The following is a 16,398-nucleotide window of genomic DNA, read 5'->3' on the forward strand; positions in this document are numbered from 1 at the left end:
TTACTGCATCACACAAGGGACACGTCTCAGCTCCAATAATCCCATTGCATAGCATTTCTTTATTTGTGTATTTTTTATTTATTTATGGGATTTATAATGTACACACGCAGAATTACATTAAACAGCGTAATCAGGAGACGTGCCAAGTGTGTACAATTACATAAAAAGAAAATCCAAAAAAAACACAGTACACGAAACATAGGAGACTAAACGAGGGTCTCGGCTGTAAGCAGGGACTCAGGACCTCATTCAGAGTCGGTCGTTGCGGCCGCACGGTCGTACGGCACCGATGTTCACTAAACTGCGCATGCGTAAAGTTCGCAATGCGCATGCGCAAACTAGCTGCTACGATCAGAAATTTATCTCTCCTTGAACACAGCCAGGTCAGTAGTTTGAGTGACAGAATGAGGCGTTTGTGGGTGGTAACAGGGGAAGGTGCTTGAAAACGGGGGAGAGGAGATCCGAACGCAGGCGTGCCTAATTATGCGAACGGTGTTTAATGGGAGTGCATAATTAACAAAGTAATGTCATGGCACACGTGACATGGGTGGTTTGTACACTGACCTGATCGTAGTGCTTAAGAGAGGGTATGGTCAACCTTAAGCTCTACGACCAGTTCCGATGGTTTCCGATGCTCGCGATTAATCCTTATATCCCAGGAGATGACGTGTGTGGTGAACGAGAAGGGGGCGTGATTTAGTCTTACGGCCGCTTCTTACCCTCGGTCGTTCAGCTAACGATCTCATCTTAGGACCGCAACTTGTGATCGCTTAATTTGCATATCTGGCCCCTTTCCCCTACGACCGTGCGGCCTCAACGACCGACTCTGAATGAGGTCCTCAATGACCAGCAGAATTGACAGAGAGCACAGCAGAAAAATCCTTAAGGAAGAAAAGACTGGAGTAATGAATGCAGAAAGAAACCAAAAGAAGAAAATAACAGCCCTCATAAATACAAACTTAGAGTTTGTGTTTATTAATTGATTCCTGAGGTCGCCATCACCATAGAGCCTCCATAGTCACACATTTTTCATAGCCGAGCTGACATCAGAATAATCAGAGACTTGCTGGAGACCCAGGCTCACATCCCTTGGCACTCTGACATAGTCTGCGTGCCCCGGCTGTAATATGCAATGCAAAATTTACTGCAAGCCGCATCAGAAGTTTTTTTTGGGATAGTGGCTGTCTCGGAGACACTTCATTTATGTATAAGGGTCCTACATGCTGTTAATAATACTAAGCACTGATACACATGGTCCCTATGACCTCTCAGCCTCTGTCAGACAGAGACAAAATAGCCTGTCTAAGGTTATAGCCAGTAAGCGCTGGGAATCAGAGCTGGGTCTATGAGAAATCTTCAGTATAATGAGTCTGCGACTTATGATTTAGTTTCTTCTCCAGACCAGGCATCTGCATTTGGTATAATGCGTGTTGGTGACTTGCAGTGGGTTGTAGATATCATTGTATGTATAATCTGAGCATAGCTAAACAGCAATTTAATCTTGCCAAAGCCCCCTGCAGCTCATAACAACCTACGTCATGTCACCACAGTCCCCTGCTTCTTACCACAGGCCCCTAATCTCACCACAGATCCCTGCTTCTTACCACAGGCCCCTACATCTCACCACAGATCCCTGATTCTTACCACAGGCCCCTACATCTCACCACAGTCCCCTGCTTCTTACCACAGGCCCCTACATCTCACCACAGTCCCCTGCTTCTTACCACAGGCCCCTACATCTCACCACAGTCCCCTGCTTCTTACCACAGGCCCCTACATCTCACCACAGTCCCCTGCTTCTTACCACAGGCCCCTACATCTCACCACAGTCCCCTGCTTCTTACCACAGGCCCCTACATCTCACCACAGTCCCCTGCTTCTTACCACAGGTCCCTACATCTCACCACAGTCCCCTGCTTCTTACCACAGGCCCCTACATCTCACCACAGGTCCCTGTTACTCACTCCTGTTTCTTACCGCAGTCCCCTGCGTCTCACCACATCCCCCTGCCTTTTCACTACTGCCCCCTGCATCTCACCAGTGTCACCACAACCCCCACTGCTGCTGCCCTGCAGCTGGCTAGGGCCCGGCCATTGGTGTGATGCTACCGTAAGCATTGTCAGCAGGATGTTCCCGGGGCTGTGCCTCCTGCTCACCGAGGGTGTGTGGCTGAGCGGGAACTTCACGCTGGAGAGGGAGCACTTCACGGTGGAGTAGTGGTGGCCGAAGTTCATCTGCAGGTTCACCATAGGGATGGACATCCGAATCCAGTGGTTACTAACCATTGATGTTTTTGTTCCGATGGTAGTGTTTTTACCTTTTAATGGTGGTAGTCCAATGTTTGCCACCATCAAATGATTTCCATTTGATGGTGTTCCGATGGTTTTTTAAGCGACCACCTTCATACACTTACCTGGACGGACTTTGAATTGTGATCACCGGCTGTGTGGACCAATGCAAAATTTTGACTTTTAAAGCTCTGTATGGACCTTGGTGAAACTCAATTACAGCCCCAGCACATGCGGACATCACGCTAAGAGGACTGTGACACTCTTTCCATGATTCAAATCACTTGGTAAATATTGCTGCATATAAACTTTGGCTTCTGGAGCAAGTCCTAATTGCAACATCTGTCCCATAAAAGGGTCACTAACCGTTAACAGGTCTAATTCTGATTATGTAACAGGTCCTTCATATTGGTTTCATTTAATGTATTTATTAATAAATTGGTATTAATTTTATTGCTACATCCGTTTCTCTGGTTAGTATTTGTTACCGATTATATTTTATTGAAGTGAAGCGCTGGTTTTTATATTTTATATATTTGTTATTAGTATAGGGACTGACAATCCCATAACCGGCTGCTACGTGATAGCGCACTGAGGGCCTGATTCAGAGCCGGACGCTATTTGCGAACGGTCGTTCAGAAAAAGGGCCCGGCTATTTAAATTGAGCGTTCGCTCTTTGCGGTCTGTTGACGCCTCTATGTCTGAGCGAGCGAACGAAACATGCGCTCGCTATTTTGTAAAGACGCCCCCTGGCCGTTCGCATCATACGTCATCTCCGCTATTTATTAGATTAATCGAGTACATCGAAAGGCGTCTGAACTGCTCGCAGTGCTTGTGGTAGGTTTTACTTCCCGCAATCACTGCGAGCAGTTCTGGCTAAAAGACAACCAAGTGACGTGGTCGATGACGTTCCTTTACTAATTATGCATTCCCATTAAACGCCCGTTTTGACCGTTTGGCACGCCTGCGTTCGAATCTCCACTCCCCGTTTTCAAGCACCTTCCCCTGTTACCACCCACAAACGCCTCATTCTGTCACTCAAATTAGCAGGCCCTCGCTGTTTTGCGAACGCACGATTTCCGACCGCAATGACTGGTTGGCGCATGAGCATTATGACCCATACGCATGCGCAGATGTGCGAACACCGCTCGGAGCGAACGAGCGGCCGCTTACGAGCGGCTCTGAATCAGGCCCTGAGAGCCTGATTCAGACCCGGACGCTAAGCCACGATCGCTCGCTATGGATGATGGTCGCCCGTCTGCGCATGCGTATGCATCGCAGTGCGCAAACCAGTCACTGCAATCAGGAATTTTTGCGCTCGTAGCACAAAGACTGAGCGCTACTTTGAGTGACAGACAGTGCCGTTGTGGGTGGTAACAGGGTAAGGTGCTTGTGAACGGGGGAGTGGTGCTGCAGGCGTGTCTGGGCATCAAAACTGAGTTTTATGGGTGTACATAATTAGCATGGAAGCATCATTGTACACGTCACTTGGTTGTATTTCAACCTGCAGTGATCGCAGTACTTGCGGTGGGGTAAGGTCTACCTCAAGCGCTGCGTGCAGCTCAGATGGCTCTCAATGTTATGATTAATCATACCCTTCCTGGAGATGACGTGTGCTAAGTAAGAAAAGTGGGCGTCTTTATATCGACGTGCGCTCACTCTGCCGTCGCTCTCTAAGACATAGAGTGCATCCTTACACCAGAGAGTGCGATCACGGAATTTGCATACCCAGCCTCTTTTAGATGCGAGCGATCTGAATCGCCCCCTGAGCCTTTTTCTTTGGGACATTCGAATCCGAAGGTTACTAACCATTGATATCTTTGTTCCGATGGTAGTGTCCAATGTTTGTCACCATCGAATTATTTTCATTTGGTTCCGATTAAATACCTGACAGCCTTGCCTCCCCTGGCTCCTTCCTGGCTTTTGTGTCTGTATCAGGGAATCTTCATGGGCTAGATGGAGGCTGTCTCCTACTCTCTGTCTGCCTCTCACGTGACCATGCTCAGTCCTGGACTCCCTCCCCTCTCTAGGCTGCTGCTAAGCAACAGAGCACATTGCTGTCTGATTGGCTCAGTTTCAGATGCTCTCTTGCTGTTTCAGCACCCTGGCCAGCTCCTATACAACAGCTTGGTGCAAGATTTTTTATGTGATTTGCTTGGCTCCCTTTTGGCACAGATGAATGGTTCAAACACCTATTCCTTCCTCAACCTTGCACCCATTTTCATGTACCCCAAATTTGCTGGCACTACTTATTTTTGCCCCCAAAAAACAGCTAAATGCTATTCTTCACCACTTGTGAAAAGATGCTAAATAACAGCTATTCAGAGCATTTAAGCACCCCAAATGCCTTCAGCAGGGCTATTCGGGGGTATCCATAGTGATCCCCAATGTCAGTGCATCTTTTGGGGGGGTGTCAGGCTGATTTCCCCAAATATGACAGCACTTTTCACCCGTTTGGGTTTCGCCGGGACGCATTTTCACGTCCTTTGGAATTGAATAGGCCGCGCGCTCAAAAAGTGTTTCCTCCAAAAAACATGCGATGTAGGCGGAAAGTCCGGCAAGCGAAAAGGACGGGACTTTTCACAGCTAATTGAATACGGCCCTTGATCTGTATTAACAATATGTAAAAGGCAGCATATTAGCTATTCTCAGGGGTAAGTATTTTGCAGACACCATAATAAGATTGTTTTGCTTAACAGCTGCCTCACAGCGGAGTCCTGTTTATACAAGAGCCTTATGTGTGCTGGCACCGTATAGTGTGGTTACAGTTACTACAGTCAGAGTTTTAAAAGGTATAGAGGGAGATGAAGTAATTCCTGCAAGCAGCAAACACGTCTAAGCTAGCTCTGTCTGCAAACAGCCCATCTCAGTGTTATTGGGTTCATGTTATACAGTGCTCTCCTTGCTCACCAGTCTCATTGCTTTAGAGGGTATTTTAATACCACAGTTGGCACAAAATGGCTCCCTGCTCCGTATGAGGAGACAGTCCACATGAATATAAAGTTAGTCATGTTTACCTTGGCCCATGTATTACATCTACATGCTGCAATATGTTGGGACTGATCCCTAAAATATCCCTATTCGGACATGGTTATGGTGTGAGTGGTAAGGAATGTACAACACCCACAGCTCATTCCAGAGCCAGGTTGTCCAATTAAAGGCAGAGGTGGTTCCGGAACAGTCAGGATTTTCCATTTTGTCCTTCTCACCGTGTGTGCACAGCTGTCAGTGCTCGGCTTCTGCCACTGCTATGGCATTAAAGTGAAATATCATGCAATATGGCCAACTAGTAACAAATGCACCGTTTTCTTCTCTCTCCTCCACCTCCCCCCCTTCTTTTGTCAGTAAGTTTGTGAGGTAAAATGTCATGAGAAATATATCAGAAAAGGGTGGGGGTCTCCGATGGTGCAGTTCATACATCACACATTTAATCTACAGACTTTTAGTGCTGCCAGGATAATACGTGTGGATATATGTCATACATTTGCTGACAGGAAAGGCAGTCATGCAATATGGCTGCCCTGAGTCACATGTGGTAAATGTGAGCAGCTGCTAGCTATTGTTCTACAGTAACTCTGTAATAAGCATATGATTCCGCTAGTCACAGACTAAAGTGAAAGGACTGGTACACTTATTGTATAAAATATTATATAAGCTTGGTGGCGATTATTATAAAGTCGGCCTGTACACAGGGGGTGGCAGAGGCCGAGAGGCAGAAGCTCAGCTGTTGTAAAATCGAATGAACCTGGATAATGTCACTAGTCCTTCTGATGTTGATTTTTGCTTACTGCATAGACTATTGTGTACCCTGTGTGATCAAGGTAGAGCACAGGTTCTCAAACTCGGTCCTCAGGACCCCAAACAGTGCATGTTTTCCAGGTCTCCTCACAGAATCACAAATGAAATAATTAGCTCCACCTGTGGATCTTTGAAAATGTGTGAGTGAGTAATGACTACACCTGTGCACCTGCTGGGTGACCTGGAAAATGTGTGCTGTGTGGGATTCTGAGGAGCGAGTTTGAGAACCACTGAGGTAGAGTATTTTATTAAAAATGCTGTTGTTGTATCAATAAAACATGCATAATAGACACCAAACTCCCACCCCCTATGCCCCCAAACCATAGTTTTTATGGAAATTGTTATTTCATTCAAAACTAGAATCCATTTTGCTGTATCCCGCACCCCGCTCATCCAGTATTTGGTGAAATATATATTTCTGTATAGTGACTGGATGACCAAAGTGCTATCATTTCACAGCCACCGGGTCATCTGATGGTCATCTAGTAGAAGGCAAGGGTTGTGTATGTAACCCTGGGTCAGGGAAAGGACAAACAATTTAAACAAAATAATTAAAACTATGAATAATATATTATTTTGTATATTCATTCCAGTGACATCTCCTGCACTCAGACCCCCCAGATACGACACGCTCCCCAAGAAGCATCTTGTCACTCCGGTTCCTGGTCAGTAATGCATCAATTAATATTATAGTGAATTATTCATTATTTAAACTTTACCCATAGATTTATGATATCTACTGATAACTTTTTATAATGTAATTATTGTGTGCATTGTTGTGTTGAGTACCAGAATACAGTAGTACTGTACATACAATCCCCTATTCCTTATGTTCTGCAGTTCTGCCTGTAGGCACCAGAGCTCATACATAGGGATGATTCTGAGTTAGGAGCAAAGAAATAAAAAGGAAGTAACTTTGCACCTGGAACAAACCATGTTACTTGCTTTCTTGGGCACCACACCCACCGGAGATATACAAAGGTCCTGCAAAGGAGGACAAGGAAACGGACCCTCCATCCTCCCAAGCAGGACCTCCGCTCCCACCTTAGCCTGTAAAACCTCTGGGTAATCTCTAGCCGAACGCAAGTTCCGAGTGGCTTGAACCCCTAAAGGACCCAATATTGGCAGCAAAAAACCGGACGAAAAACGCAGCGCCCTCCTTGTGAGAATATATCTCTAACCAGCGAGCCAGCGCAACTAAACAAATAGGCAAATTTACCTTAAGCAGCTCCCTTTGACCCCTCAATGCGATCATGTGTGGTACTAGCAAGCCCCCGACGGCAATCCTTGGCAGGATGTTCTCCTCCACAGAGACGGCAGGAGTGTCGAAAACGACAAGACGACCCCCGTGTACATCGGGAGTCGTTAAAAGCGAAACATTTACCTCTCATCACAGTCGCTCCCTGCTTACTGGGAGGATATCCCTTGCGAGGAGGCATCCCGTCCAAGGGGGGCCGACGCTGTTGCGAGAACTCCAACCACACCTCCACGTCCTTTGCTCCAAAAGGAATAATCTTGCTACCGTCATGCTTCTGTCTAAATTGCACGTCATATTCCCGCCATGCCAAGGTCCGCGAATGGACAAACATGTCAAGAACTAAAAAAATATACTTCACTATGTTAACATGTTCCTCCCCCCGTGTCTCCAAATAGCATGCCGTGAATACGAGCATGCCCTTCAACCAAGTGGTGAAATTACAGAAAGTCTCCTCACCAATACCCCCCGTCTTTTTGGCTTTACTAAAAGCTTTTTTCATATCATCCGTGAGTGAAAAGAAATCGACAAATTTGCCTTTGCGAATCCTCCCCCTCACACTTTTGCGCAAACCCCGCAGAACTGCTGTGTTTGCACAATGCACTGAATCTGCACCTGCCGCTACAGTAACTGGCTCAGCAATTGCACCTTGTAAAGCCACACTACTAGACTTCTTGGCTAGATGCTTTGCAACCATTCTAGCTATTTTGCGCGGGCGCGCCGGGGAACCAGAAGAATGAGAAGAAGAGGAAGAGTAAGAAGATGACGAACAAGACAAATCATGCTCACCATCACCAGAAGGACCCGGAACCGCTTCCTCGACTTGTCCCCTCGGAGCGGCTGGAGTTTCACTTGTCGGTGTCGACTCCACTCGCGCAGGATCAGCGGACGCACCAAGTAACGGATCATCTGAAGAAGCATCTTCTGCCATCCCTCTACCTGTAACTGGAGTGAACTGATGAGAAACAGAGACAGCGGGCACCACCGCCGTAGCGGGGGGTTGGCAATGTTCGGAGTAGGAGGAAGATGTGAAGGTGCAGTTAATAAACGAGCCGGCGGAACCAGGCCAAGGTCGGATGACGCGGGCTTGACTGAAATTGACAGGAAGTGTGGTAGGAGGCAGGGGCATTGAGGCTAGAGACGCATTCTGCTGAGAGGTTGACACATACGGATAATAAAATTGTGGATGATACCCTGGGTAAGGGTAGGATCCAAAAGCAGGTGCAGCATAAGAAGGATAAAAGGGGGGATTCGAGACCACTGAAGTGGAGGGGTAAACAGGGGGAGCTACGCCCAAGCTCAGGAAGCTTGACCCCAGGAAGGGCCGGCCATTGACACGGGTTGACCGTTGTAAAAAGCAGGAGGGGCACTTGAAGGAGGGAACCAAGGGGGCTGATAAGGGTTAAGGTGTAGTGCACCCATGGCTCCTGAAGCAGTTGGCCCTGTCATCCAAGGGGTGGGGGAATGGTGTGATATCAGTGGGCTGTGAGACTGAATGCTAACTATAGGGGACAGGCTACCTAAAATGGCCGCCGGGGTTAAGATGGCCACCGGGCCCGCCGTGCTGACCAGGCCGGCGGCGCCACCTGCCCCCCCGGGGACCAAAACCTGAATGCCCCACGTGACCAACGGCGCTAACCGCCGGCAGGTTCCAAGCACTCGCGCCCCCGCTGTGGCAGCGGAAGGATCCACCACCTGTGGCTGATCCGCCGGCAAGGGGCGTCCGCTGGATGCTCCTGCCGGCGGGTTCCACGTGGCGTGCACAGCGGGAGCCGTGAGCACTGGCGGCCCCGCTGTGGCAGCTGAGGGGTCAGCCACATGTGTCTGAACCATCGGCATGGAGCGTCCGTCGGACGCTCCCGCCGGCGGGTTCCCTGCAGAGTACACAGGGGGAGCCGTGAGCATAATCAGCCAGCAGACGGGGGGGGGGGGGGGGGTGCAGAGCGCTTGGGACATGGCATGATGAAACAAAATCTGCTAATGCACGCGGATTGGCACAAAGAAAACAGGCAGTGATACTCAGCCTGATCCTACGAGAATCCTGCAAAAGAGGCTGAACCACCTGACTACATTCCCCTATATAGTTTGTTCTAACCCCCTCCCCCAAACAATATGACTGGCCCCTAGCAGCAGCTGAACACACCCACACTGAAAGACATTTACCCAGCAACAAGGCTGTCATTCAAACCCATCCATCAGTAAAAAACTAGTAATCTTAATTCTCCTCAATCTTATTCATATTTTGTCGGCCAATGTGTTCTTAAGAATGTGGGCACACATAAAAATAAAGCATGGGGTGATGTCCACACTCTCATTATCAGTGATGGGCAACTTGATACACTTAAAGGGCCACATGTGCAGCCATCTAACCTTAAAAAAGGGCCGCACATTTTCCTTACCCTTAACCTTGGTAATAAGGATACACAGCAAGACAATAATCTGTTATAACGTGTCAGTAGGTGTTTTAATGTGAGATAAAAAGTTACAAGCGATCTCAGAAATGACTTTTGAATGTGACTGAGAGGTATGAGATTTTCCAACAGCTGGTGTAAGATACGTGTACGCCTGGAGCAGGCACAAAGCACATCTACAGAAAGATATAAATCGATTAACCTGTTGTGCATCCTTATGGATGAAATCTAGATATAAAATTATCATCTCTACAGGGCTGAACCCTAATGTCAGTCAAACTTATGCAGTTGTTAATGGTGCCAATTCATAGGGGTTGGGACAAAATGTCACTCAGTCATTGATTATAATGCGTTCACTACGCCTCCAACACAGAGCTCTGGTCATCAACATGGAGAAGCATCTGCGACCTCTTAGGTGAAGCTGCCGGCAGCTGCTCCTTCATATCTTTGATGGGCCAGAATTTTTGGTGCTTGGGTGTTTTTGTCCCATCCAAACACCACTTCCTCCTTCAACTGGAGGTGTGGGTACTGCTTCCAAATGGGCAGGAGTCACTGTCTAGGGGCAGCCCCCAGAACTTGCACCAGCACTGCTCCTGGAGTAATATGGATGCACTGTAATTTTCCACTTTAGTTGCTGACTTCTAGAGTTCTCTATTTTACTAACTTGCACAGAGTACATTAAAATTATAATGGTGACCATTATTAAGCGTATATATTTCCAAGCATTGCTTTTTATAACAAGTTATTATTTAATAATATAATAATAATAATAATAATAATAATAATAATAATAATTATAATAATAATAATATTATTGTTGTTTTAGATCACAGAGGAGCTTTCCAACTTAAACTGGTGGATGATGTGAACAGTGAGAGAGCGCTACAAGGGGAAATGGAGAGGTTGCAGGTTTCGGATTCAAAAGATGTAAAACAGACACATTCCAAAAACTTTACCCCACTTGAAGATGTGCCAGTTGATTCCTACGATGCCCAAAATATAACTTTAAAAAAGTCTTCCTCTAAGCCTGCAAGGCCAAATTGGCTACTTACCGAATCCACAAAGTTGTCTCCTGATTTATCCCAAGGGTCCAGTGATGGCTTCACGTCACTTCCCGGCGAGAACAAGTCTTTGCCTACAAGGAGTAGAAAAGACCAAAAGGACACCAGCGAGAACTCAAAAGCGTCAAGAACTACTCGTAGCAGATCTAGAGAAAAGAAGGACACTGCTTATTCTGTGCTCAACAAACCCAAGAAATCTCGGCCAATCTTGTCACAGATATTCAGAGGTGTTTCTCTGAGTCCACCAAACCTGGACATCAAGCTAAAGCCCATAACATTGGAGGCAAATCCCTTAGGTACTGATCTGGTTTCCCAAAATGGCTTCAGCAATGAGAATGAGGAGGAATATGAACTTGTGACCATAACAATCTCTAAAATGAAGCAATCTTTGGGTGAGTTATTCTTCAGTTCTGCTGTATGATAGACATAAAAATTCCTTGAGACATTTTTTATTTTTAAAAAGCATGAACACTAAACAACAGTTGAAGACTTTTCTTTTCTCTCTCTCTTTTTTCCTTCTTTTTTCCTCTCTTTTTTCTCTCACCCCCTCATCCAGCTGTCACAGTGTGTATGGTGAGGAGACCCGCACATTTTGGGGTTTCTCCCGATGTTGTCACTCTTCTTTGATTTTGTATCCGCGCTCATCATTGGTGATAGTAGGAAGAAGCTGCTCTGTTGTGAGCAGGGGGCGTGTACACTGGCGCAACTATCTGCCTCTGACTGCGCCTGTCTGAGACCGATGTTTTCCAGCTTAATATAATAGTGTCATAACTCTCAGAGGAATGATGTAGACACTGACCATACACGTGGAGTTGGCGAATACCCAGAACTGAGGTGCAGAGTCTAACGTATCGGTGGCCTTCGCCAGGGATCCACATAAAGAGATTTGGACTTTGCTATGCCCGATACGCAAGTCGCGGCCCTCAGTCTGTGTTCCATGTATGAGCTGGTGGTAAGAAGACTCTGAAGTCAGGTGGAGACTGATCGCTTAGTGAACTGGAGCGTAGTCATTAGGAATGGGTCATAATCAGGCAGGCAAAATTGGTACCAGGGTGCGAGCAGAATCAGATCAAACACCTAGCTGAAGTCAATACCAAAAAATCTCTAGGAGTGGTACTAGGGGCTAAGCGGAATCGGGTCAATGGAACAGCCAGGGCCAGAACCAGGAATCACTAAACTTGCACTGGGAGTTTACTGGGAACAAATGCTATAGGATTGGAGCCTAATACTCTGACACAAGATAGTGCTCAAAGACTCCCTTTTATAGGGAGGTAAATTTAAATTTGGCTTCAAACATCAGTGGGCTCAATCCTATTAAATGTGAGTTTGCAAATGAAAAAAAAGTTTGTTTCATGAAACTCGCAGACATCGAAACAAATGCTTGCACCAGATAAATGCGAAATCCAATTAAAAATTACAATTTCTGGGACTCCACAAAACTGTCCCCATCATTTACACCTCCACATACCTGTTCCACATCATTTACACCTCCACATACCTGTCCCACATCACTTACACCTCCACATACCTGTCACACCTCATTTACACCTCCACATACCTGTCCCACCTCATTTACACCTCCACATACCTGTCCCACCTCATTTACACCTCCACATACCTGTCCCACATCATTTACACCTCCACATACCTGTCCCACCTCATTTACACCTCCACATACCTGTCCCACCTCATTTACACCTCCACATACCTGTCCCACATCATTTACACCTCCACATACCTGTCCAACATCACTTACACCTCCACATACCTGTCCCACATTATTTACACCTCCACATACCTGTCCCACATTATTTACACCTCCACATACCTGTCCCACATCACTTACACCTTCACATACCTGTCCCACCTCATTTACACCTCCACATACCTGTCCCACCTCATTTACACCTCCACATACCTGTTCCACCTCATTTACGCCTCCACATACCTGTCCCACTTCATTTACACCTCCACATACCTGTCCCACATCACTTACACCTCCACATACCTGTCCCTCAGCATTTACACCTCCACAAACCTGTCCCACAGCATTTACACCTCCACAAACCTGTCCCACATCATTTACACCTCCACATGCCTGTCCCACATCATTTAACACATTATTGAGCTGAAAACTGACATGTCTGTACTGGCTAAATTATGCTATTTAAACCCCTGCAAGTGAATGATTATTCATTGAGAAGTTCTGATTTTAACCTTAAAATAAGTTTTCTGCAAGAACGGCTAGCAGGACCCTACTCAAACCTAATAGGATCGAGCCCAGTGTATGCAAACTGCTATTAGGTATAAAATAAGAAAAAATTTCAAGGATGAAAAACAAATATACATATCAAATAACGCAAACTTTGCTCCATCTGTCCTCCCTATGTACAGACATGAACACGCACATATGGTGACTACAACATCAGACTCCACCCAAATACAGGCATACGGACTCCCAATCCCTCCAATACATGCAACAGATAATAATGCATTAAGTTCAGCACAATAGGCGCAGTACACACTGCATTCATACCACACATAGGGCTCTATTTACTACAATCCGCATTTGTAATGCAGATTGTAGTGTGATATTCTCGACTGAATTCGCATTGCAGGTGGCGTTATTATCACAGGGCTTTCCCCGGTATTTTTTTACAATTTATTTTTAGTAACTTTAGTCGAATCACATTTCCCATTACAATTATGGGAAATGTGAACTGATTACTAAAAATAAGTGATACTTAGGGGTTGGAGTAGAATTTTACGAATTATACTCCAATTGCCCTATAGTAACTGTAGGTGATACTAAAATTATGTGAAAAGGGTGTGAAAACACCCTTTTTCACTTTATTTTAGTAAAAATAATGTTAATAAATAGAGCCCATAGGAATTATTATCAGATACTACTACACACACTATGCTGGGCTGGTTACACCCAGAGGAAGAGACAGGCTCAGACTTCACCTTATAATGACCAAACACCAAAAACAAAAATGTTCTTAGTAAACAAAAAAAAGTAGGATACAAATAGCTTCACATTGAAGTTGGTTTGTTTAGTCCTCCTAATACTATAGGATGTGTCGTATTGTGATAGGTCAGAGATATGGTCAAAAATAAACAAAAATCCTAACGCATTTTCCTTAAATGTTATCCTCTAACAAGTCAGACATGTTACAAACAACTGTACTTGTGAATCCAACACAGCAAATACCTCACTGCTTCCGTTCTTTACAGTGGTCTCCATTCCTCCAAAAACTTCACAGCCCTCAGCATTCAACAAACATTACATAGTCACAGAAGACACTGCCTTGCTCTGATGAATCCCTCCCATGTGGCTGCTGCTGACTAAGGGTGGCCAACAATAATTAACAACCGTCAATGGTTAACTACCGATGGTTGATGGTTTTGTCATCAGTGGTGGAGATCCACCATTAAGAGCGCTTGCGCTTGCTCTGAATCAGGGCGTTTTTTTTTTTTTCTTTGTCGTGGCCTCCTGGCAGCTCGCTAAGCAGTGGGTGACCACACACAGCTTTTGCGGGCGGCCAGGTGATGGTCGCGACCATCGGGGCTTGCAACGAGATCCTTGTGGTAAGGTCTCGTCCGTCGCAAGCCCCATAGAGCTTCCTGCTCTGTTCTGCTCTGGTGGTGTCAGTGGTGCATCCCACAAATGGCAGGTGTTCCTTCGGGAACGCCTCAGTTTGTGTAGCAACCCCTCTGCCCCGCCTAAAAAATGGGGCGAGCTGTCGATCAACATCGACAGCCGCCCCTTTTGTGGTGAGTCCCGGAGCGAGAGAGAAATTCTCGTGCGCAGTACCCCACCATCGACCCGCTTGCGAGCGCGTCTGAATCAGGCCCTTGGCCCCACCCCTGGCAGCCCACTAAGTCCCACCCCCAATTCTAATTGGCCCGTGGCCCGTCCGTAGCCGCCTCCTTGCCACCCCTGTCGCCGCCCATTCCCCACCCTCAAATGATCTCAGCCTGTCAATCAGTCTGTGGCGTCCACGGCACTGCGACCAGGGTGACAGCGGCATTGCAGCACACGTACACTGCTGTCCCGGCGCATGCGCAGTCCACCCACCATCGGACTTGTACGCAAACCATCGGGTTTGTGTACAAGTCTAAATCAGGACCTTAAACCTTGAAGTATTACTAAGAAATATTAATGTATATTAAGGAATTATGCCTGATTCAGTTAGTAACTTGAACAATCACTGTGGAGCGGAGGTTTATGGTTTAGCATTGTTAATGTTAATCTACCACTCTTCTCGCATGTGTAGATGATCAATCAGCTGTTTTCTCTTGTTACAGGAATCAGCATTTCTGGTGGCATTGAATCAAAAGTCCAACCTATGGTTAAAATAGAGAAGATCTTCCCAGGAGGTGCAGCGTTTATCAGTGGTAAACTCGAGGTAATAATAACAAGTTGGTTTGAATAAGGGAAAATAAAATTGTAATTGGCTGCACAGACAGCTGTTCAACTTTCTGTCCTACACTGAGCTCTGATTGGCTGTTAGAGGGCAATTCAGTTTAAAGAAATGGACACAATATGCCATCGCAATGGCATAAACACGCTGGTAATGGCAGCACAGTAAAGGCACAATTGTGCTCTGCTGTAATTCATTATATCCTTTACTTCCCAACTGTTCCGATTTAAAGTTATAAATGTTAACACAGACCTATTAGTTCTACAGTCTCAGTATTTGCTGACTGGGTCCTGATTATTCCAAGTAACTTCCCCACCCACGTCTAATAATTATGCTTTGCCAATGTCAGTAATAATCTGTAATGAAATGCTTTATTATATTGGCAGCTCACACATAGTTTCTAATTTCTAGGCTGGCTATGAACTGGTCTCTGTGGACGGAGAAACACTAAAGAACGTAACGCACCAGCGGGCGGTGGATGTGATTCGCCAGTCCTACAGCAATAAGCAGAAAGAGCCAATGGAACTTGTAGTTAAAATTCCAAAGAGAAGCGAGAAGCGGTGACAATGTGTTTCCAAGTCCGGTCTGTCACTTGCGTTGAAAGCTTTAACAAACAGATCAATGGCACCTTAGAAAGCCTTTATCCCACTCCTCGAGCCAGTGCTCTCTGTTATCACTGCAAGTGCCTAATGTGTCTTCTTCAGTAAACCCATGTGCTTCCCATAATGGACTGTCCTATCTGTACCAGCCCAGCACCAAGAGCTATGCATGATCACTTGTATATAGGAACAGACCTGAAGAAAGAGCACGATGACTTTTATTTTTGCTATTTATGTATATAATGTATTTTTAGACTGTAACAAAGTTTTTATTGCACTAAGATTGTCAAAAGCACAAAAATAAATGAAATGTAATTTTGGCTATATGATAAACTACAAATGCACGGTGCGACCAGGCAGAATTGTATGCCATCATAACAGTCATTTATGCTTCTCTTATACCAGGTCCCCATGTTTTTGTAACAACACAATATAAAACACAACAACAAAATACATGCACTTTTCTATGCATCAACCATTATCTACTACAGGTTCCTCGAGCACCATCACACAAAAAACCATTTGGTGGTCAACAAGACGAGCCACAAGAGATTCCCCT

At 45.8% G+C, this 16,398-nt stretch overlaps 1 protein-coding gene across 1 annotated transcript in view; it reads left to right on the forward strand.

The window, feature by feature from the left end:
- The window catches only part of PDZD7 (PDZ domain containing 7), a 113,312-nt gene extending 97,224 nt beyond the window's left edge, over positions 1 to 16,088 (forward strand). Inside the window, exons 12-15 of the mRNA XM_088448670.1 lie at positions 6,680 to 6,751; positions 10,579 to 11,205; positions 15,125 to 15,225; positions 15,652 to 16,088. Of these exons, the coding sequence (XP_088304796.1) occupies positions 6,680 to 6,751; positions 10,579 to 11,205; positions 15,125 to 15,225; positions 15,652 to 15,804 (953 nt within the window). The 3' untranslated portion in view covers positions 15,805 to 16,088. The remainder of the gene's footprint in view (positions 1 to 6,679; positions 6,752 to 10,578; positions 11,206 to 15,124; positions 15,226 to 15,651) is intronic.
- The last annotated feature ends 310 nt before the right edge of the window (positions 16,089 to 16,398 follow it).

The sequence above is a fragment of the Taudactylus pleione genome, unplaced genomic scaffold (assembly GCF_031769625.1).
Source record: "Taudactylus pleione unplaced genomic scaffold, aTauple2 ptg000464l, whole genome shotgun sequence".
NCBI lineage: Eukaryota > Metazoa > Chordata > Amphibia > Anura > Myobatrachidae > Taudactylus > Taudactylus pleione.